At 34.1% G+C, this 24,003-nt stretch overlaps 1 protein-coding gene across 1 annotated transcript in view; it reads left to right on the plus strand.

The window, feature by feature from the left end:
- The first annotated feature begins 490 nt into the window (after positions 1-490).
- Blos4 (biogenesis of lysosome-related organelles complex 1 subunit 4) overlaps positions 491-24,003 on the plus strand; it is a 70,088-nt gene continuing 46,575 nt past the window's right edge. Inside the window, exons 1-2 of the mRNA XM_090408449.1 lie at positions 491-717; positions 6,343-6,414. Coding sequence (XP_090264575.1) covers positions 511-717; positions 6,343-6,414 — 279 coding nt within the window. The 5' untranslated portion in view covers positions 491-510. The remainder of the gene's footprint in view (positions 718-6,342; positions 6,415-24,003) is intronic.

Raw genomic sequence — 24,003 nt, forward strand, 5'->3', positions numbered from 1 at the left:
ATTCAAAGCTATCTTCAAATTCAAATTCAAATTCAACGCACAATATTCTTCTGCTCTCAAGAGTAGCTTGATAGAAGAAGAATACCCTCATACCGTTTTTCCCCACACATACTCTCTAAATATATTATATATTATACCAGTCAACTTCTGTTCATGTTAGGATGTCATGTTCAATTAATCACATTCCCTAATGCCAAAAATTACTTAGACTAAAACCACATTACGTTGTGTGAAAGGCAATTCTTTTTTCCAGATGCTGATTTTATTTATTTATTTGGAACACTCTTTTATGCTATTTATATTTATATATAAGAAGACTGTTACGGTATTTACAGAGGAATGCAGTTTCCCTATCAAATCAATATGGAAACGTGTGTGATATCCTACTGCGCGTTACACTTTTTTGCCATGCGCGTATTGTGCCTTGGGTGAAAACGGAGCAACAACTGAAAGCGAACTTTTATTTCGTTTATCTGTTACCAGAGGACGTTCTAGATACTACATGTTAAAATGGCAACTGTGGGTGATGTATCTGTCAATGGTAGCAAAATTAACTCTTTAAATTCTGTTACGCCCACTTCAATCGATTCATCTCAACAGGATGTATTTATAAGCATAACCCCATCAGAAAGAGGAAGTGTAAAATTAATGAGTGATTATGCATATGAAGTGGCCAATGATTATTCAAAATATGCTAAAGTAGATGCATCCTACGAGGTATGTATTAAAAGTAATGAGAGATTTGACTGTAGAACGTTATATATACTTTTAACACTGCTAAAAAAAAAAGTAAATTGCGATTAATACCACTGAAATTTGACACTACATATGTTACAAAGTGTTTATTTTTTTAATTTTTATTTCTTGAAATAATTTTGATTTGCTCCGTCACCAAAAATGGATACGCTTTATTGAACTGGATACGTGTCAGTGCTATATATGTATATATATAGCACTGCTATATATGTATATATATAGCAGTGATAACAAATCCCGATTTATTAGAAATTACAGATATTAGAAATATATTATTATTTCTAATATCTGTAATTACAAGTTGAAATGTATGAATATAAAACATGCCTTTAAAAAAATTGCGCACAAATTAATTAATCAAATATTTTCCATCCCTTCATAGAGTCACAAAATCCATTGCAGGAGGCTAGTTTTCATCAAACGTGTGTCATACCTTGTTTTGAATACACTTGGCATCAGCTTCTAGCAATGCATTACTCATTCACCACCCTCCATGCAAAAGAATCTTCACTTATTCACATGAGCCTTACACCTCTTCTAGTAATGATTCCTTGTTTTTCTGTCATCTGTGCAGTAATTTTCTTGTATCTTTTTCAATTCGCAATCGTATTGTCTCTTTATTGCCTATCTGATAAGCTTTGGAGAGTATATACCCTCAGGCTACATCTGTTCTCAATGCTGCAAAAGTGTTAGTCACCCCTGGACTTGATTTCCTTATCACCCAGATATCTTGGTGACCAAATTTGTGTGCGCAAATGTAGATGAGGTGCAATCAGTGCCTTATATAATGGCACAAACACTTCTTTGTGATTGTATGATATTATAAATGACAGGATTAAGCCATCTAAACTTTCATTGCATTTTAAGATACCAGCAGTGGTTAAAAAAAAAACTGCATTGGAATTTTTATTAAAGTTGCACATTTGTAAACTAAAATTCTGGTTAAAAAAATACTATATAAAAGTCAGTGTTTTTCATCTTTATTTTTTCATTTCCCAGAAATGGATTCATTTAGATAATCTTACTTGGCACATTAAGAAATATTTTACATTGTTTAGTTTAACATTATGTTCATTAACACAACAGTTGGTGTTCTTACTTAATTTGTAATTTACTTAGTTTGTAATGAATCGTGTTTTGTAAATAAAACCAGTGAAAACCACTGATAAAACCAGCATGTTACACAAAAGTTTCTTTCTTCTGGAAAGACTCTACAAAGAAAGCTGTGAAGCACATATTCACAACCTGAATAAAAGTGATTGCCTAAAACTTTCTAAATTCTGGGAAGTTCTATTTAACTAATACTCATCATTCATGTGTTCCTTAATTGTAATTAAATTTTGCTTATATTTAAAATTAATTAGCTAAATTAATTTATTGTAATTTATTTTGAATATCTATTAATGCAGATGGAGCTATTCTCCTGCAGCATATAGTGCATGTAATATCACATGCTTTCAATTAAATTGTTGATCTTTCTAGAATTTTTCCTATTACTGTATTGACGATGGCTATGAAACTTACCAAAAATTTTACAAATAAAAATATTAAACAAGTGATTTTGGTATTAATATTTTATGAGAAATTCTTCTGCTTACATCTCGATTTTTAGATGAATAAAAATAATAATGGCATGTACAGGCAGTTCCTAACTTGCTTAAATTCGGATTTAACTGAAATTAACGGTGGTTCTATACCATATGGTGCATTGGCCAGCTTTCTTCAATATCGCTTTCAGCTTGAATATGTTGCATTTTTATATTTTAGAGTTGCATGTTTTTAGTGTTTGCATGGATCCAAATGCCTTGCAGTTCTTGAAAGTCGATAGAGAAATAGATGAGGCATTAGCCTTTCACAGAGAAATTTATGAAGAGAAGAAACAAGCCACTGTTCAGTCATCTCTTGACAGTTTTATAAGAAATGTCAAATGTCCAAACGAAATATTTTTTAAAATCTTTTCTGTTATATTGCACTATTTTATACTGTGTTATATTCCTGACCATTAATAATTACACATTTGAATATAGTTTTTGTGAGAATTCTGTGACTGAAATTAACAAATAACTTTTAAAATTTGTTAATACACTACGTATGTATGTACTATAAACACATAGCCAGTAGGATGTTTAATGGGTGAGGAAATTAAATCTGACTTACATAAAATTTGGATCATAAAGTTCGTGGAATGTAACTCTTATGTAAGTTGGGGTCTGCCTGTGTGGTTATCTGTTTGAGCACATTTACTTTTCATTTATACATTGTCATCAAGAGTTAGGATAAAGATCCTGGAGACATTTTATTGTATGTGATAGTTTATCTTTGGGATCAAGATAAACTATAGCATTACCAAAAATTTATCACACTTTACTACTTATGGAAGAAATGGAGTCAAGGTAACAAAAAAAAGTCTTTCTATTGCTATCTTGTTGGTCTGGTGTTAACCAGAAAAGCCATGAAGGATATTATTTTCAAAGTAATGTGCAAATCTGTAAATGCTAGGAATGGCATTTATAGGTTTGCATTATCCTTTACTATCTGATCTTCTGTTTGTCATCTATATGTCTAATCTACCTCTAGAATCAATTAATGCAGTTGTTTCACTGGATTTAGAAAATGATGACAATATAAGTTATAAAAAGACTTCCAAAACTGGGGGCATTCCATCAGCTCACACCAAGTGAATTAAGTACATGACCTGGCACAGAGAGAGAGAGAATCAGATCCTGGAAGTGATTCAAAGCTAAGAACATACTTCAAGTTTCATGTACTTAATTTTTCTTGGTACAGAAGTCATGAGTGATCTAAAATATAATTTTTGCAGCAAGGTTCCCTTTTTCATGTGCTTACATAGCTCAGTGAATTATTAACAATGCCCTTTGGTTGGAAAGACCTGGTTCAAATCCTACCTGGAATCTAAACAAAACTTGCATGAAAGCTTTTCAACTAAACATGAGTTAGTTGGTCTCATCTTGAGGTGCAACGTTTTTCCTCCTGAAAACTGCCCAGAAGAATGTATGCTAGCCTCGTCCAAATAGCTGTCACTTTTTCAGTGATATTGTTATACACCATTTTGTTTTTTTTTAATTTTTTACATAGTCTGGAAATCCTACTCTAAAGACCAGACATGGAGTTTTTTCAAGCCAGGCAGTGATCTCACATTGGGCGATAAAATTCATCTCTTTCCTTAAGACAATCACAAACATTCATGCCCATTGGTAGGAGAACGGATATGCTAACCACTCGGCCAACTAGACTGCCAAAGCCAATGGGGTGTCCAGGGAAATTATCCAAAATCAATAAAGATTTAAAATTAAGATTATTATTCCTGCATTAACATTGTATGCTTCCTGAACACATCCTTACTCAGCTTCGAGATAACCCAGAGTTCTACCTTGCCTGGCACAAGCTGCAAAATTTTCCCGATAAAATATCTCTACTGTAAGATCCCCTTGTAAGCTTGTATGCTACATCCCCTCTCCTTCTGTTTCCTAACTTTGGAGCCATATTCCTTCAGTCTGTCTTAATATGCAAAGTTTCACATGTGAAATTTTTATATATTCATGAAAAATTTTATCATGATCTAAAAATAAGACAGAAAGGATGTACCAGGGATGCTGAAACATCAGTACTGCTATTGTATTACTGTTGTTTAAAAAGGGAAACTATTAGTTCATTAGATAAGACCACAGAATAGTTGTTTAGAGGCAAAAGAACAATTTCTACAAAAAAAAAAAAAAAGAAAGAAAGAATACCAAAGAAACATTTAAACATTAATTTCTTCTGTTTTCACTATAATTGTATTGATAAAAATTTTATTAAATAATAATGTTTATTTAATGATTTCTTTCTTCTTTTTTGTGGTCTTTTTCTGGGGGAGATGGCAGTTAAACCTATTACTTATCAAGTACTCTTGTTTTCTATAACATTATTATAATGAGGTGGTTAATCGTATGACCATTAGAAAATTTTCTGTAAATTGCATAGGCTCTTCTTGCCTGTTTGCTTGTTTTGTGGGGATTGAAATCCTGCATTTCTAAGAGGAAAATCACATCCATCTGAGACTGTTTTCAGATGGATGTGATTTTGCCTTATAAAGGGTCTTCATGTCCTGGAGAACCTTCGAATCCAGGTATTTGCAACAAAAGGTATTGTCACTACTAATTGAAATTTGGTCATTATGTTAAATAAATTTGAAGAAATAAACACCTATTATATGTTTACCTAGCATTTGAAAAATCCTTACATAACCCAAAGAGAGTATTGCAAAATAGTCAGTTATTTGAATGCAAACCCCATTTAATAAATATTGATTAATAGGCCTATACAGTAATCCCTCGATTAATGTGCCCCCGATTAGTGTGTCATCTTTTTTTGATACCCAAATTCGATTAGTGCGCCTATATACATTTTAAAAATAAATGTTACAGATTTTAAAAATTTTCTACCTATACATTTTTATGGCTAACTATTTTAAAAAATCACTCACCAAGGATGAAATAATTTAGTTACAGACTTAAAACATTTTACAAAGTTATTTTTAAATGGCATACTACACTAGTTCCATGTATACTATGTTCCAAATTTTTACTGCCAAAATTTATGTCGTCTGCTATAGTATGCCCACAGATTCGAAACCCTTTGACACTTCTGTGCATGTCACAAAAAGGAGAATCCATTCCGATAATAGGGTAATCAATCCATCTTCTGGGATGAGTTGTTTTTTATTATTACGTGTCGGAAAATTAACTTCTCTTTTATGATCATTGTAGTTTTTAAAGTAACTATTTTGCATGTATAACAATTGGGAAATTTTATCTATAAAGCATGTGATTTCACATGTTGGTGACTAATTCGTACGTCCTTCATTTCTTTCTTCCCCTTCAATGATAATGTCCAAGATTTAATTAAATTCCATTCTGAAGAATTGAGCGATTCCGACCTGCTAAATTTAGATGCGCAGCGGGAAGATCCCGAAGAATATGAAGAAAATTTAACCACTGATAGTCAGCCAAAAGATATTTCACAGAAACAATTTGAAAATATTTTTCATACAATCGAAGTTTTTAAGCAGCAATGCTTAGAGGCTGACCCTGATGAAGAGCGAAGCAGTAAAATTTGCATTAGAGTAGAAGAGGCAATAGGGCCATACCATCAGTTGTATGAAAAAAAGAAACAAAATGCTCGCCAAACTACATTAGCTCAATGCTTTGTTAAGAAGTAGAATAATAAAATTTATATTCTGAATATGTTTTATTGTCATTCAGCTTCATGTTTTTCCTTTAACTAGGTGCTGAGATATATCCTAATTCTTTTATAAAAAAAAAAAAAATAAAATAAGGGTCAAAAAAGAAATTTGAGGAACGAATTATACTTTTTCCCATAGATTATTATATTCGGTTAATGCGCCTGTTTTAAAGAACGCATTAGGTGCACTAATCGAGAAATTGCTGTATTACTTATCATTCACAGACTGAGTTTGTATTAAGTTGCAGTTTTAAGTTTTATATGAACCTTTGTATTAGCAGTTATTCATAATGAAAATTTCAATACATATTGAGAAAGAGAAATGACTATTTTTCTCTTTAGAAACAGCTTCTTGAAGAAAATATAGATGATATTCTAATGAGGTTAGATGAATTTTGTGGTTTGGTAGACATGGTAAGTATGTAGTATTTTCAGAATAATTGCTAAATGTTTTAACTTTAGATTGTTCATTAGATGATCCCTCAATTATCTGATCTCAGTTATAACTAGGCCCTTGAATATGTTAGCCAACTTCTAAGCATAATGTAATTGTGATCTTAGTTATCTGACCAGCAAATTGAAATGTGGCCTTGATAATTGAGGGATGACTAAGTATATTTAGTGTACTGTTATTAGTGGTGTTTTAACAAGTTTGAGCGCCCTGGGCTAAAAAAATTTGGTGCCTTAATCACATTGGATTGAGCAATTAAATAATATATATAATTAATTATATGTATTATTTAATACATATATGGATCAGTACCCCTGGACTATAGCCCATTTAGCCCAATGGATAAGGAGGCCCCAACTGTTATGTGTATTTTTAATAGCATCCTGGAAAAAATTTTTTGTAAGGGAGTTATTGGATATCAGCATTGTTTGCAATATTAATATTGTATTGCTCAAATTTTCTATCATGGGAGAAATATTTTTTCAAATAATTAACAATAACACTTTATTGTAATATTGCTCATTGCATTATTGGAATATATTCAAGAGGAATATATTCCTAGATGCGCTTACATATTCATGTGTTCTTAGTCTTCAGGTCCAACAGTGATGACTCATCAGAGGAGGTTTGGCCTCTTGCAGGGGAAAAAAAATGTCAAAGATGAGATATTTAGTATTTTTAGTTATTTTTCATTTTTCTTTCAGTTTATTTTTATAATACTGTGCATCACCATGCCAGCTTTAAGGTGTATACAATTTCATGAATAGGTTTTGTAGTGAGTGCCAGAATAAACTTTAGGTGTTATAGATGAATTTCATTGCCTGACATGTAACAACACTGCTTACCAGAGGCCCAAAGCGCCTTGAAATAAAGTTTGATCTCAACAACAGTGTTTCCAGATTATACTTAGTTCATCCTTAGTACTAATATACTATAATTTGTGTGGTTGAACTGTGGAATGCATTGCATGAGAGAGTGGTTAGAGTAGGAATGGTCAGTGAGTTAAGGAGTGGTATGATAAACTTTGTGTTTTCTAAAAATGACCTCCCACGATGAGTCTTTTGACTCCTGGCCTGGATAATAATAATAATTTTACAGCCCGCTGTAGGCAGAATTCATATATAATAACAATAATGCAGTTGGTGAAGTTAAGCATCGAAACTTTCCAAAAACTACAATGTCAAAATCTGGAAAGTCAGTAGCTTCCATTCATGTTTGGAAGAGATTTTCTAGTTAGAATTGCTTTAGTTCGCCCACCAATTTGAGGTCCCTCGACACTTCTGTGCATGTCAGAAAAAAGAATCCATTCCGACAATAGGGTAATCAGTCTGTCTTCTGGGATGTAATAGTAAACAAACTGAGTTTGTTTATTATTACAAGTCGGAAAATTTAGCTTTTCTTTTACGAACATAGCTGTTTTTAAAGTGTAACTATTTTGCTTGTATAACAGTTGGAAAAATGTACGTAGAGTGTTAATAAAATTAAAAAAGTATAGCATTAAACAAAAATGTAACTAAGTTTATTTTTAAGAAAGTTTTCTATAAAATAAAAATAATTATACAGAAAAACAGAAATTATTTCAAACGAACTTAGATATTCTAAACTTACAGTTGAGAGAACTGAGACACTTTAATGTCCTAATCTGATTAATTATTTATGACTTGTTGTGACTCTCAATAGCATGCAAAAAAAATGTTGGAAAAAATACCATTGTCAAATTCTTTTAATCTTCAGAGTCATCTGAATCAGTGTCCGAATCGCCATCACTTTCACTTAAACTGATCACCAAAGGTTCGCACAATTCTTTGATAATTCCGTCTCTATCCCAATATATATTTTCCAATGAGGTGACATGAGAGCAATATTTTCCCCACTTTTGAACTGTAATACTTTCAATCGTCTGTTCTGAAAGCTTAAAAAGTTTCGATATGTCATTATCCCCAGTTACGTTGCTATGGCGAATGAAACTTTTCACTTCTGCCCAAACATACTCAATAGCATTAATATCACAATGATATGGTGGTAGCCTCAAAGCTAGAAATCCATGCTCTTTGAGCATAGTGTCGAATTTAAATAGTTTAGTTGTGGGCGAGTTTCTTTTGACCAAATTAAGCAATTCAATTTTTTGCATATCTGGGGAATGAGAAATGTTATTTGCAGAGAGCCAATCCATAAGAACTTGCTTCTTATTAGACCAATTTGGAACTTTGTTTAATCGAATAGAGTGATATAAAGCGTTATCAATTATAACAACAGCATTTTTAGGAAGGTTTGGAATCAGTTTTTCTTCTGCCCACTTTTCGAAGATCGTAGAATTCAATTGCCCATGGTAATCTCCAATAGTTGAATTGGCTTTGTATAGTAAGTTTGAATTCGCTAAAAAAACCCATTTCTCCACCCGCACACAAAATTATTATGCGCCGCAAGGCATTTCCGGTTTGTAGCACTCCACATTCTTCTTTAGACTGCCAACATTTTCCACAAGTTAAATTACTATCAATCCAAGTTTCATCTAGATACACAATCGGTCTTTTCTCCTCCTTGAAACATCTTATTGCTCTCAAATACTGCGTTCTACATAAAACAATGTCACTTCGCTCCATGATAAGTTTCCTTTTATTCTGGGACTTTTTAAAACAAAATCCGATTTCAATAAGTATTTTCCTTAAAGTTTCTCTTTTCCAAAGAAAATTAATTTTTTCTTTAAGCACAGGAATCGATTTCAGAACAGTTGGCACTCTTTTCTCGACCACGTAAAAATCGTGAATAGTTCTTATAACGTCTACATCAAAATCATTCAAAGCTACGGTTTCAATAGTTTTCTTTCTCTGGCGCTTTTTTTTAGGAGATTTAAATTTTGGCTTACCTTCACCTTTTGATTCCCTATGAATTCTTTTAACAGTCGACCTCGATACGCCCGCAATTGCACTTGCACGTTTTATGACTTGAGAAAGGGGAACAAGAAGACGGCCTTCTGACGATTCTTTTTCGCAGAATGTCAGCACATTATGCAATATTCTTTTGCAAGAGCTACTGAAACGTGTAACAATAGAACTTGTTGACTGTACTGGATCCATCATACAAATTAATAATTAAAAAAAATGCAAAAAGAGAACAACAAAAATCAAGCTAGTACTAGTACAGCGACAGACAAGAAAGCACGTGATTTCGCATGTTGGCGACCAATTCGTACATCCTTCATTTCTTTCTCCCCTTCAGCATGAATCGACTATTCTTGGCACCAAGCCAAGAAGCGATCTATAAATGGTGGGCGAACTATATCTATCCATACTTGTCATATGGATGGGTGAATTAATTTTATCGATGATTATTATTAATTCTTTAATGGAATAATTTTTTAAAAATTACTTCATAATAAACCCAGTAAAAAAATTTTAACACATAGTTATGAGATTCACTTAAATCCACATGACTACAAAAATCTGTCACCATTCGCACGAGTTCAAGTTACTATACTGTCTGGTCAAAAACTAGAAAATCAGTAGCTTCCATTGATGTTTGGGAGAGATTTTCATTAGAATTGTATGGGTGAATTAATTTTATCAATGATTATTATTAATTCTTTAATGGAATAATTCTTTAAAAATTACTTCATAATAAACTCAGTAAAAAAATGTTAACACATAGTTATGAGATTCACTTAAATCCAAATGACTACAAAAATCTCTTACCATTCGCACGAGTTCAAGTTACTATACTGTCTGGTCAATAGACACTTAACAAAATTTACAACTTGATGACATCAGTGTCATTCCGGCTTAGGCTAAAAGTAACTAATTAGAGTGTATTAAGTGGGAATGGGTTAGAGCAGCGATTTTCAATTAGTGTGCCGCGGGATTTATGAAAACAAATTAATTGAAAGAAATAATGTCGTAATTTGCACATTTATTTATTAGTGTCTGGTCTTCCATCTTCTTGAGTGTGTAAATCAATCAAAATTATGCCTATTTTTTGCCAGATCATCAAAAAAATTAAAAGAATATATATTTTAAGTGTGCCGCAGAATTTTAATAATTAGTCTAGGTGTGCCGTGTTATGAAAAAGGTTGAAAATCACTGGGTTAGAGTAATATTTGGGTGAAGACATTGGAAAAATTACTAAATAAAATAAGTGACAAGAGTGATTTATCATATAATTCATTTTTATAGTATGTTCAAAAATTTACTATAAATTAGAAATTCTGAAAGCAAAAATTTTGTGTGTGTGCAGTTATTAAGCATGTGTGCTCACTTTTTAGCTGGTGTGCATATGCCCAGATTAGAGGGAACATTGCCTAACATTATCCTCTGCTATAAACACCTGGACATTCTAGAGGTCATCTCTGGCAAGTCCTTCATGGTGCCATTGTGCCTTGAAAAGTATGCAAAGAGAGTATCTTGGAATCATTTTGTGAGAGTTCATACCTTAGTAAGTCAATGCAACTTTGACACCATACACCTTTAAACGATGCAGTAGCAGATGTAAATTTTGATATGATGTAGTGTTCTTTCTAAAGTAGTTACATCATATCTTGGATTTCAGTATAGTAAGCAGCTTTTCAGGATGGAGGTAGTGAGTGGTTTCCCAGCACCCACAACTTGTATTTCGATAACAACTAACTAATCTCATTTCTTTAACATGTTCGCTGCCATGCTGCTTGGGCATAGTTTGTTACCGTACGCCAAGCATTTTCACTTCTTCAAGGTCAATATGGGTAATCTCATTGCTGGTGGTAAGCGTCATACGAGTATATTCATAATTGACTTGTGAGGCTCATATACCATCTATGAGTATACACACTTTCACTGCTAGGTCCGCATGCCAAGCATTTTCACTTCTTCAAGGTCAGTACGGGTAATCTCGTTGCCGGCGGTAAGCATCATATGAGTATATTTGTAGTTGGCTTGTGATGCTCATATACCAACTACGAGTATACTCGTAGTTGGCAGCGAACATGTTAAACACTTTCCTTAGCCACCTGAATAAACAGATACATACAATTTACCATTGAAATTGAAAACCAAAACTCATTGCCATTTCTGAATACACTTGTCATACCTTTCCCCTCAGGCAGTCTATCTTTCACTGTAACAACACTCAAAAACAGAGCAGTAACAATTTGCTCTAATGAGCAAGCTCTTAAGCTTGAATTACAAATTATTAGCAATACATTTATAAACAACAGATTTAGCAAAAATACATGAACAAAATTCTTGACAAAACTATACCTATAAATTGAAATAATATCGATTACAACAAAACCATTGCCATTCTATACATTAAAAAGATATCAGAAAAAATAGTGATACACAATTACAACCTTAAAGCCACCTTTAAATCCTCTACGAAATTTAATGTATATTTAACTCCTCCAAGGATTCCCTCCTCTACCTGGCCTATCCTGTGGTGTACCTAACACAGTTCACCTATAAGTTACTTAATATTAGTGAAACAGGATGCATGATTCGAAAAGTTCGAACATCTCATCAAATTTAATCATTTTGGTGAATCATCCCATTCTGCTCATGCTAAAACTTGATATGAATGCAAATTTAAGGAAGCTTGTGACATTTCAACCAACCATCCTAATCTAAACAGTAATGGTTATCTAAAAATCCAGCAAAATATGGGTATAAAATATATTCAGCCCACATAATCTTGCTTTGATGTAGTTTTTTTTTGTCACTAGAGGTCAGGCCACTAGTTTTAACAGCTGACCAAATTATTATTATTACGTGACACCTCCAAGGAGTCCAAAAACTCATCAAGGGAGGGCACCTACTCTACAACTCTCCTTCTTTACCACTCATAATCCACCAAATACAGCGAACTGCATCATCTACACCAACGTCAACTACTGCCCACCACCACTTTTTTCACAGACAAACACAAACATCCATGGCTGTGGTGTGATTTGAATCTGCAGCCTTTTAGCTTGAGAGTGGATGTGCTAACCACTCTGCCAACCAGGCCAGCAAATTACTGTGACTTTAGCATACCATGTAGATTGTAATTTGATGTTTTAAGGATACTTGTGACATAAAGACTGAATAATATAAGCACGTAAACACAAGAAAGATATTTAATTAACCAAATATTTCGGTCTGGAAATAGCAGACCATCTTCAGTGGCACTACAAGAACAGTTTTTTAAAAAAAAAAAAAATAATAATAATAATAAATACAAGGTGGAATACTAACAATAGATCATTTAAAAATAGAACAAGCTGCATGATGTTATATTGCTAAGTATTAAAGGGAATATTTTTAAGCAGAGACATGATTGAAATAAAGATATTAATTAATAATATTAAATAACATAAAATTAATATGAATTAATGAATTATCCTGATTAGACTTTCCCAAATTTTTGATATAGATATACAGTCATTCCGATTCAAGGTTAGGACGATGGAGTAAGGCCTCTATGCTTTCTTTGAATAAACGTTCAAATTTATAACGGGATCTGTGTAAGAGGTGAGTTTTTGACCAAAGGATGTTGTAGTTAGTTTCAATCTCGTGCTGAGCCAATCCAGATTTTTGTTGTGATGAATGGAGGATTGATGTTCTTGGATTCTTTTTTCAAGAGAACGTCCAGTTTGTCCAAAATAGGAGAGATCACAGTTGCAGGGAATTTGATAAACTCCAGGAAAGACATAGTTGAGAAATCTGAGGATTTATTAAATTATCTCTTAGATGAAGTCATCAGTTTAGATAGAGACATAATTGAAAGACTTAAAACTCATTTTGCAAGACCTCCTAGATTTTATGGTCTTCCTAAAATACATAAGATTGATTTTCCTCTTCGTCCAATAGTAGATTGTATTGATTCTCCTACTTAATACCTAAATATTTAGCTAAATTATTGAAATCTCACATAGGCAACTCTAGTTCCTTTCTAAAAAACTCTTCAGAATTCTTAGAAAAATTGAAAAATGTCTCATTGCAACCTACAGATCTTATGGTGAGCTTTGATATAGAATCTTTATATACAAATGTACCTCTCAAGGAGACTTTAAATTACTTGCTGACATCTTTCCAGAAGACATTATAAAACTATTCGATTTCCTAATACACTCTGGATAATTCTTATGTCAAAACAAATTTTACAGCCAAATAGAAGGAACGGCCATGGGAAGTCCTAAAGACAAACGGTCAACTATGTCTCTTCCTGGAGAGTATCAAATTCCCTGCAACTGTGATCTCTCCTATTTTGGACAAACTGGACGTTCTCTTGAAAAAAGAATCCAAGAACATCAATCCTCCATTCATCACAACAAACCTGAAAAATCTGGATCGGCTCAGCATGGGATTGAAACTAACCACAACATCCTTTGGTCAAAAACTCGCCTCTTACATAGATCCCGTTATAAATTTGAACGTTTATTCAAAGAAAGTGTAGAGGCCTTACTCCATTTTCCTAACCTGAATCGGAATGACTGTATATCTATATCAAAAACCTGGGGAAGTCTAATCAGGATAACTCATTAATTCATATTAATTTTATGCTATTTAATATTATTAATTAATATCTTTATTTCAATCATGTCTCTGCTTAAAAATATTCCCTTTAATACTTAATGGTATATCATCACGCAGCTTCTATTTTTAAATGATCTATTGTTAGTATTCCACCTTGTGTTTTTTTTTTTATTATTATTATTTTTTTTTTAAAAAAAAAAACTGTTCTTGTAGTGCCACTGAAGATGGTCTGCTATTTCCAGACCGAAATATTTGGTTAATTAAATATCTTTCTTGTGTTAAATGCTTATATTATTCATGTAGATTTTAATGTAGTTTGTTTCTTTGTATGAATATGTGTATACTCCAAATGATGACTCTTTCATGCTCTCCAGCAAACCCTTGCTTTAGGACTCTAATTGCTTTAGCCAAATAGCTAACAGAACTAGTGTTGATGTTTTTTTTGTTTTTTTTTCTCCCTCACCACAGGTTGGGCCACTGGTGTTGAGACCAAATTAGTGAATATTTTAACATACTCTGTGTACCGTAATGTAGCTTGTATCTTTGTGTGTATATTCTCCAGATCTCATTTTATATTAAATTGATGTTATTACTATAGCACAGTAGTTGTTTCCATAATTTTATTATAATGAGTATTAAAAAAAATTAATTTTGCCAAATACACATAAAGGATTAGTTTAGAATAGTTTTAGATTGTAGGTGGTTTGTTAGGATTAATTGTTAATTTTTATATATATAATGGTGCCTCACAGTTCGAACTATAGTCCAGGAACTCAGAGTCATATAGCATTAGACAGTTTCGGTACACCACTGGGCATGCTTCTCCCCTACTAATTTCTCCCAATCACTTCCCCATGCCTGCACAGTGTGTGTCTAGTACAGAACTTAGTCATTGTGCGATATGTTTGTGTAGAGAATTTTTAACTGTTTTTGGCATTTTTTTTATTGCTCATGGCATCCAAGAATGTAGAAAGAACAAAACCTAAAAGAAAAGTTGTAATATAAACAATTGAGATGAAACACGAAAGCTGTACACATTTGACAGATCTGGCGATGATGTTTAAAATGTCAAAGCCAACAATAAGTAGCATTCTTGAGAATAAGGAAACAATAAAAGCAGCAAATGTGGCTAAAGGTGTGACAACATTGACCTCCAGGAGATCACATGTTATTGAAGAGATGGAAAAACTCCTTTTAGTGTGGATAAACGAGAAGCGATAAAGGAAATAGAGGCTGGTTCAATAAGTTCAAAAAATGAACTGGGATCCATAGTGTTGTCATGCAAGGAGAGGCTGCAAGTGCTGATGTAGAAGAAGCAGACAGATTTGTAAAAACCTTTAAGGAGTACTTGAATAGTGAGGGATTTGTATCTCAACAGGTTTTTAATTGCAATGAAACAGTTCTTTTTTGGAAAAAAATGCCCAAAAGGACCTATATCACAAAAGAAGAGACAGCACCAGGATATGAACCTATGAAAGATAGACTTACTTTGCTGCTTTGTGGTAATGCTAGTGGAGATAAAGATAAAGCCTTTGCTTGTTTACCATTCTGAAAATCCATGCATTTTTAAGAAAAACAATGTCATAAAGAGCAAATTCGGTGTTATGTGGAGGGCCAACACGAAAGCGTGGGTTACCAGAGAGTTTTTCACTGAGTGGATTTATCAAGAATTTGCACCCACTGTAAAAGCTTATCTTACTGAAAAAAATCTACCATTAAAAGCTCTTCTAGGGATGGACAGTGCTCCTGCTCATCCCCCAAATTTAGAGGAGGATTTAGTTGGTGAATTCAGTTTCATCAAGATAAAGGTTTTGCCGCCCAGCCCAGTAGCACTTCTATCCTACAACTCATGGACCAGCAAGTGATTTCAAACTTCAAAAAACTGTATATTAAGGCTATGTTTCAAAAGTGCTTTGAAATAACCAATGCCACAGAACTGACTCTTAAAGAATTTTGGAAAGAGCATTACAATATTCTTCATTGCTTAAGAATCGTCGATAAGACATGGAAAGAAGTTTCTATTAAAACAATGATTTCTGCTTGGAAAAAACTGTGGCTAGATTGTATTTCAGTCAGTGAAGTAGTAAGCTGTGAAGAAGAGGCTGTTGTAAATGAAATTGTGTGTTTGGGTAAAGCTATGGGATTAGAGGTGAGTGATGAGGATGTAGAGGAGTTAATAGATGATTATAAAACCGAACTCAGCACAGATGAACTTAAACATCTTCATGATCAACAACAAAAAGAAGTGGAAAAAGAAATTTTTATGGAAGAGAAGGATGCTGAAGGATGCATTTCCAATGACGACCTTCAAGAATTGTTCTCTGTTTGGGTTAGAACACCTAATAAGATATTAGTTAATCTAATAAGTTAGTCTAATAAGATATTAGAACACCCTAATAAGATATTAGTGACCAGGAATATCAACTTATTGGATGACAACGTGATGGGTTATTTTAAAAATATCAAAGAAAATCGTTAACGGCAAACAACATTAGATAGATTCTTCTCTGCAGAAAGAACAGAACGTGAATCAGCATTCTCAACTCTAGCTAAGAAGCAGAAAGAAGACACTTAACAACGGGAGCATTACTTTCGTCTTTGTGATTTTTATATTAAAAAAATATTCTTCACCATTACTTTTATGTTGTAATAATTAAAATTAATAAAAAAAATTATTTTGTTTAATTTTTTCTAAGTTATTAACATTAAAAAACCTAAAAATAATTGAAAATTTTTGGATATGGGAACGGATTATTTCGCTTTCCATTATTTCTTATGTAAAATCTTGATTCGGACTTCGAATGATTCATAGTTAAAATGAGTTTCTGGAACAAATTAAATACGAATTACGAGGCACCAGTGTATATATTTTTCTAGACATGATAAACAACCAAAGAAAACATAGAAATGCTTGGAGATAATCTTAGGAAGGCTCAATTCATAGCAGCATTTTCTTAGCAACACCATTATTGCAATTGAATTTAGGGATTTTAGCATATATACTATGGACACAATGTTTTTTTTTTTTTTGTTTGTTTGTTTATTTTTGCCATTAAATGCTGTCTAGCTGAAATGACAAATTTTAATGACAATTCTAAATACCAAATATCATTAAATTCCATCAAGTCAGGAAACAGGTCATAATTATACCATTTTAAAAAGTAATTACAAAATGGCCTAATTATAATGAAAAGAAAAAAAATATAATTTCCAAATATTTTTTTTTACTAATACTAATAAGAATATCATTGTAATGGGCGAGGATCTTCAGCCAGTCTCAAACTTCAAACTGGTTCATAAACCAAATTTGAGCTGAATATGGCTACACACACACACACACACACACACTTCAGTTGCTTGCTTACATTAAATAGAACTGAAAATTTTCAAATTCGAATTATCAATTCTCAGCATTTTCATAAGAAATTATCATAATGTCTGTAATAGATTTATGATATTCGAAAAACTCATTTGATTGGTGGTAGTACTATATAGAAATCTTTTGGGTATCAAAAGTTATGGGTATGTTACATCATCCTGTCTTTTTAGCAAATTTTTCAACAACAAAGTGGATTGAAAGTGAAATGATTAAACAAATTTTAATGTAGAACCTAAATATCAAATTTCATTAAATTGTAGTCATGCAGTACAGATTTATAAATATCATTTCAGTCATTTTGATACATTTAGCCTCATTGTACCCATCTGATTAAAATAAATATTGAAATGGCTTGATAAAGTATTTTGAGGAATTGAAATAAAAATTTCAAAAAAAATCCATTTAGCAAGAGTTCTGGAATAACTTATGGTCAAATGGATGGATGTAGTTTGTTGGATGGACAGACAAAACAAATTATCATGGAGGATCCTTTAGGAAGTCAAGGACTCTCCAAGCAAGGAGGGGGGGACTCTTCAAGATCACATCATGCCTAAATACCTATATCTTTCTTTTATAAATTACTAAAGATACCAACATCCAATGGTAACCTGTTCCACACACACACGTTCACAACATCTTATGAAAAGAATTAGTTATGAAGTATACCTTACTCACTTTCCAAGAATAGATAGTTGTTGGAAGTTTTTTCCACATGGTTAGACTATAAATTAAAGATACCAAGAAATTATGTACTTGGTTTAATCCTTTATCCAAGTGTGAGCAAACAACATTTGCACCTGAAGTATTTTCAGGACTGGAGCAACTTGTATATAGAAACTTGCCTTAGTATCCCATAATGCAAACTAAAATAACAAGGCTACTTTTGGCTACTCATATAAGAAAAAATGACGTCTGCATTATTTCAACTTAGTATCACATCTGGGTCTGGCTCCCACCGATGAGACCTCAATAAAGGTCGAAACTGGTCTGTGTAGTGACCTTTCTCATAATGTATAGCATTATACTTGTCCGCAAGGATATGTGCTTTGCATTATAGTATACTAAGGCAAGTGATATGAAATCATTAGTTTCTATATACGACTTACCCCAGTCCTGAAAATACTTCAGGTGCAAACTTTGTTTGCTTAAACAGTGCATGTTAGAAATAGTTGAATGAAAGCACTTGTTACATATAGTAATAAATGCAGTGAACTAGTATGCTTTGATGAAGAAGTAACTGAAAGTTACCTGGTTATTGGATTCATAGATGGCCTATTGCATAAACACGGATCATTTAGCCTAAGAGAATTATTTAGTGTTTCAATTAAAATCTGTGACAGTTCTTTAGTAAGAGAAAGGGTGTATATTATGTAAATTAAATAATAAACTGTTACTTACTTAAGTATAAAGAGCTAATAAGCTGTTACTTAAATATATTTTGCTTGGAACTAGAATAAGTGAGAGTAAAAGTGAGAAGAGGAGGGTCGAGAGTTAGAAAGATTGAATGATAGAGAGAATGTGTCGCAAGATTCAGAAGTTAAATTGGATTGGATGAGGCAAGAAATGAAATGGATGCAGAATGAAATTAGAGAATTCAAGTCAAAACTATTAAAATAAATCACGATGGCATGAAACAGTTAACGAAAGATGAGCGAGTGGCATATGGCGACTCCATTATTAAAGGTGTGCTAGAGGATAGAATGCACAAGGTAGGTTTTCCAGGCGGTAAAATGAGTACAGTGATTGAGGCATTGGATATGAGGTGGAGCGAGCAAAAGAGTTAATAGTATTAATTGGTACAAATGATTTGAGAGAGGACAAAGAGCATGTCAGAATGTATATCAGGTGGCTGCTTGGAAGGATAAAAGAGAATAGTGTGACAGGAAGGGTAGTCAGTGTGTTGCCTAGGTATGACTGTGGTGAAATGAGGCGGAGAGCAAGGATTATGAATGACATGCTGGCTGAAATGTGTGAGGAGATAGGAGTACATTTGTTAATGTGTAGAATGAGTTTGAGGGACGAAGTGAGCTGTATGGGAGCGATGGACTGCATTTGAGTGGTTATGGTGTGAGTCACTTGGAGAGACTGCTGCTGGAAGGTAGAGAAGTGAATACAGAGAATGAATCAGATCGAGAGGGGAGTGACGTGGAAGAGTAAGACAAGAGAGATTGAAGAAGTGGATAGGAATGGGGAAGTGAGTGGTATGAGTATAGAAAAGGAGAGAATGAGTGTGCAAGAGGAGCAGGGAAACGGGGAGGCTCAGGGTGGACAGGGGTACACAGCGTGAGAAAGGTGGATGCTCCACGAGGAGGTGAGAGCATGTGTAGGCAGGAAAGGAATGGGATGACTAGGGATCAAGAGGAAACAGTTGGAATTGAAATGGGTTCTAAAATGAAGAAGCAGAAAGGGAAATGGCCCCAGTCTAGCATGGAGAGATCACATCGAGTGAGTGGTATCAGTGGAACTAGTTGTAGATCCAGAAAATAGCTGTCGTGTTTGTATACCAATGCTAGAAGTATAAGAAACAAGGCAGATGAATTGGTTGCACTAATTGCATCTGTTCACCCAAAGATTGTCGGAATAAGTGAGACATGGTTGGAAGAGGATGACATCCTGGCAGGAATAGAGATGGAAGGGTATGATGTGTTTCGTGAGGATAGAAGGAATAAAAAGGGAGGGGAAGTGCTATTGATGATAGAGAAAGAGTTATGTCCATACAAAGTAGAGATGCAAGATGGAAATAGTGCCAGTAGTTTTGAGGCAGTATGGTGTGAGATAGAGGTGAATGGAATCAAATACTTGGTGGGATGTTGTTATAGACCGGGTAATGTGGATGGTGGTGATAGTGAAATGTATGGTCAAATTAGCCAAGCAAATAAAAGGGTGATCACTATGGGTGATATTAATTATGGCAATATAGACTGGAATGATGAGATTGCAACTGGAAGTAAAGAAAATGAGTTTTTAGAGTTTTTGAGGGATAACTACCTCAGGCAGTATGTAACAGAGGACATACGAGGATTAAGGCTCTTGGATTTGGTCATCTCATCAGAGGATGTAATTATCAATGAGGTGTCAAATCATCCACCAATTGCTAAGAGTGACCATGAGGTGATTACTTGGGTAGTTGCCAGTAGTACGAGGACCCCTGTGAGAAAAGAGTATATGTGGAACTACAAGGGGAGTGATTATGAAGAGTTCAGGAGACAGCTTGCAGGTGTAGCGTGGAATGAGGAGTTAGCTGGAAAAGAGATCAATGCAGCTTGGGGGATTTTCAAAAACTATCTAGTAGATGCAATGTCTAAATGTATTCAAAGGGTGAGAAGGTTAAATAAGGTAGGTGTGAGATGGATGAATAAAGAGATTAAGCATGCGATAGAGAGAAAAAGGGCATTGTGGAGGCAGCATAAGAGAAGTGGAAATAACCAATTTCATGAGGTCTACAAAGACCAGGCAAGGAGGGTGACTTGGTTGGTGAGAGTAGCTAAAGTAAGGTATGAACGTATGAACAGCAGTTAGCTAATGAAGCCGAAAGGAATCCTAGGGAGTTCTTTCGATATGTAGCCAGCAAAAGAAAGAATGATTATGGAAGGATGACATTGATTGGAGAAAATGGTATAAAGACAGCTGTTGCAGAATGTATGGTGGAAACACTTAATGAGCAGTTCATAAAGATCTTTCAATCTTGTGAATGTGACTTCATGGAGAGATTGAGAGCAGTTGATGATGGGGAGGAGAGACTGACTGTAAGTGAGCAAGAGGTGTTTGGGGAGTTGAGTAAACTAGATGTAAATAAGGCTGTGGGACTTGATAATATATCACCGCGTATTCTGAAGGTGCCAGGGAGTTGACACCTGCCTTGACATAGTTTTTTAATACGAGTCTTGCACTTGGTCAAGTTCCTAAGGAGTGGAAGAAGGGCAAGATTGTGCCACTTCATAAAGGAGGTGATCGAACTCAAGCATTAAACTATAGGCCTATCTGAGTGTCAGGTGTTGTGGTTAAGTTGTTGGAGAAGCTTGTGAGAACTAGGATCCAGAGTTGGGTTGACAACAATGATATTATCTTTGATGGACAGCATGGATTTGCTAAAGGAAGGTCATGTTTTAGTAATCTACTTACTTATTACAATAAAATGACTGCTTCCTTGGACAGAGTTGAAGGATACACAGTAATATACTTTTCGCAAAGTATATTACTGTAATAGGATTTTGCAAAGGCTTTTGATAGAGTAGCTCACGATAAGTTAACAGTCAAACTAGAGCAGATGGGGTTGGATATTAGATTAGTGCAGTGGATTGGAGACTGGCTATCCGATAGGTATCAACAAGTTGTGTATGCGGGTGCGATATCCAGGAAAAGGAAAGTCACCAGTGGAGTGCCTCAGGGGGTCTGTTTTAGGGCCATTACTGTTTAACTTGTATGTTAATGATATTGGCGAAGATTTGGATGGAGATATTCAGTTGTTTGCAGATGATGCAAAGTTGGGAGGAACCATAAAGAGTAGTGAAGATGTTGTGGCCTTGCAAGAAGACTTGAATAAATTGAGTGTCTGGACACAGAAATGGGGATGTGAGTTCAATGTTGCAAAATGTAAGGTTTAAAATTTGGAAAACAAAGATGGGATGCAGAATTTATGCTTGGTGAGAATATATTGTTGGAGGTAGAGGAAATAAGAGAACTGGGGGTGATAGTGGATAAGGATCTAAAATTTAGGGGACACATCGCCAAAATTGTGAAGACAACACAAAGACCTCTGGGAATGATGCAGAGGACACTGACGTGTAGAAGAAGGGAGATTCTTGTTCCGTTGTATAAGGCTTTGATTAGGCCACATATGGACTATTGTGCCCAGATTTGTCACCGGGTTTTCAGAAGGATGAAGAGATGTTGGAAAGGGTCCAAAGGTGACTGACGAAGGTAGTTTGTGACCTGGAATGTTGAGTATGAGGAAAGATTGAGAAGATGTAATTTGCAGAGTCTGGTGGAGAGGAAGAAGAGGGGAGATATGATAGAGACCTACAAGTTGGTAAGGGGTTGTTATAAGATCAATGGTGGGGAAGTTCTACAGAGAATAGTTGGAGAACCAGAGGTCATCCCTGGAAACTGTATAAAGAGGGAGTGAGAGGCAGGTTTTTTTCATGCAGAGTTGTTAATGATTGGAATACCTTGCCTGAGAGTGTGGTGTCTGCAAGGAGTTTAAGTCACGGAATGATGAGATGTGTGTGTGTGATTAAAGGATCTCCCAGATGAGTCTTTGACTCCATGAGGTCTTGGGGTAATAATAATAAGTGATCTGAATAAATCTACCTACAAGGTAAATGAGAAATAAGGGACATTCTAAGTTATGTATGCTAATAGAATGAATGATATAAAAGAATTAGAGATTTTGCACATGTTAGATGCTTATTCATCAGTTAAAAAAGATAAATATAATGCTAAATTTGACATCAAGGATCTGTGATCAGAGTAGTGGTGGTATCTATTTCAATAATGTTAGATAAAGATGAGCAAGGTCATGGCTTAATGAGGATGTTCATCATAAAGTGCATAATGGTATTTAATACAAGTAATAGAAGAGACCGAATAGGAAAAGACATGTTATTGCATATTGGAGAAATTTTATTTAAATTATCAATGTTCCATTAATTTGCTGTTTGGGAGACAGTAGTTCAAGACACTATGCTGTAAAATAAACACGGAATTCTGTAAAATTAGAGGGATGGAATGTGTTACCATAGTGGAGGTAGCAGTGATATTATGGTCTTAGGGATAAGATAAAGCAAAATATTATGAAATACCCTCATGATAATTATCTGAAGCAATCTCTATGTGGACCTCCAGAAGGATTTGGTTCTTGGATTTCAAGCATCAGAAGAATTAGTGATGGAATGGACTATTAATTACCTAGAGTCCTATGTGACTCATAGTTTATTTTAACAGTATTATTACAGCACCAAATGAGATCTTACTAAATAATAAGTATAGGATATTATTTTCAGATAATAGTGATCAAGGAAAGGAAGGAAGGAGAAGCGACACCAAAGATGAAGATAAACTTCTTGATTGAAAGGTAGTTTGTTTCAAGTAGAGCATGTGGACAAACTTCATTGGGGGACATGGACAATGAAATTTATTTGTGCCTATGGTCCCACAGAAGGTTCTTCTAAGGAAGAAGCAGTGGAATTTTTTGAGTCATCAAAACAGGCAGCTGACATAAAGAAAATGGAAAAAGGTGGTCCTTGTTGGTGATCTGAACAGCAGAGTAGGAAATGAATTCTCACCAGGCATATAGGAACATTTTGGGAAAATTTGGAGAAAAGGGCAAAGATAATAATAATGGTATTTGTTGAACTTCTGCTCAGGACACAGACTAGTCATTACTAACACCATGTTTCAACATAAAGATGTGCACAAGTTCACATGGAAAGAAGATACAAGAAATAAGAAAAGCCTCATTGACTACATCATTGTTGATAATGATATCATAATGCTAATTTAGGATATATGAGTGTAGAGAGGATTTGAAATTGGAAGTGACCATTACTTAGTACTAAGAGAATAAAAATGGTTATTACATAGAAAAGAACAGTATATAAGAAAGTTTTAAAAAGAATTGAAGTTTAGCAGCTTTTTCAAGTAAATTGTAGACTCAACTGTACAAAACATTATTGAAGAAAAAATGAAACAGA

Source organism: Typopeltis vanoorti, chromosome 18, assembly GCF_054136105.1.
Source record: "Typopeltis vanoorti isolate ZY-2024b chromosome 18, IOZ_Tvanoo_1.0, whole genome shotgun sequence".
Classification (NCBI taxonomy): Eukaryota; Metazoa; Arthropoda; class Arachnida; order Uropygi; family Thelyphonidae; genus Typopeltis; species Typopeltis vanoorti.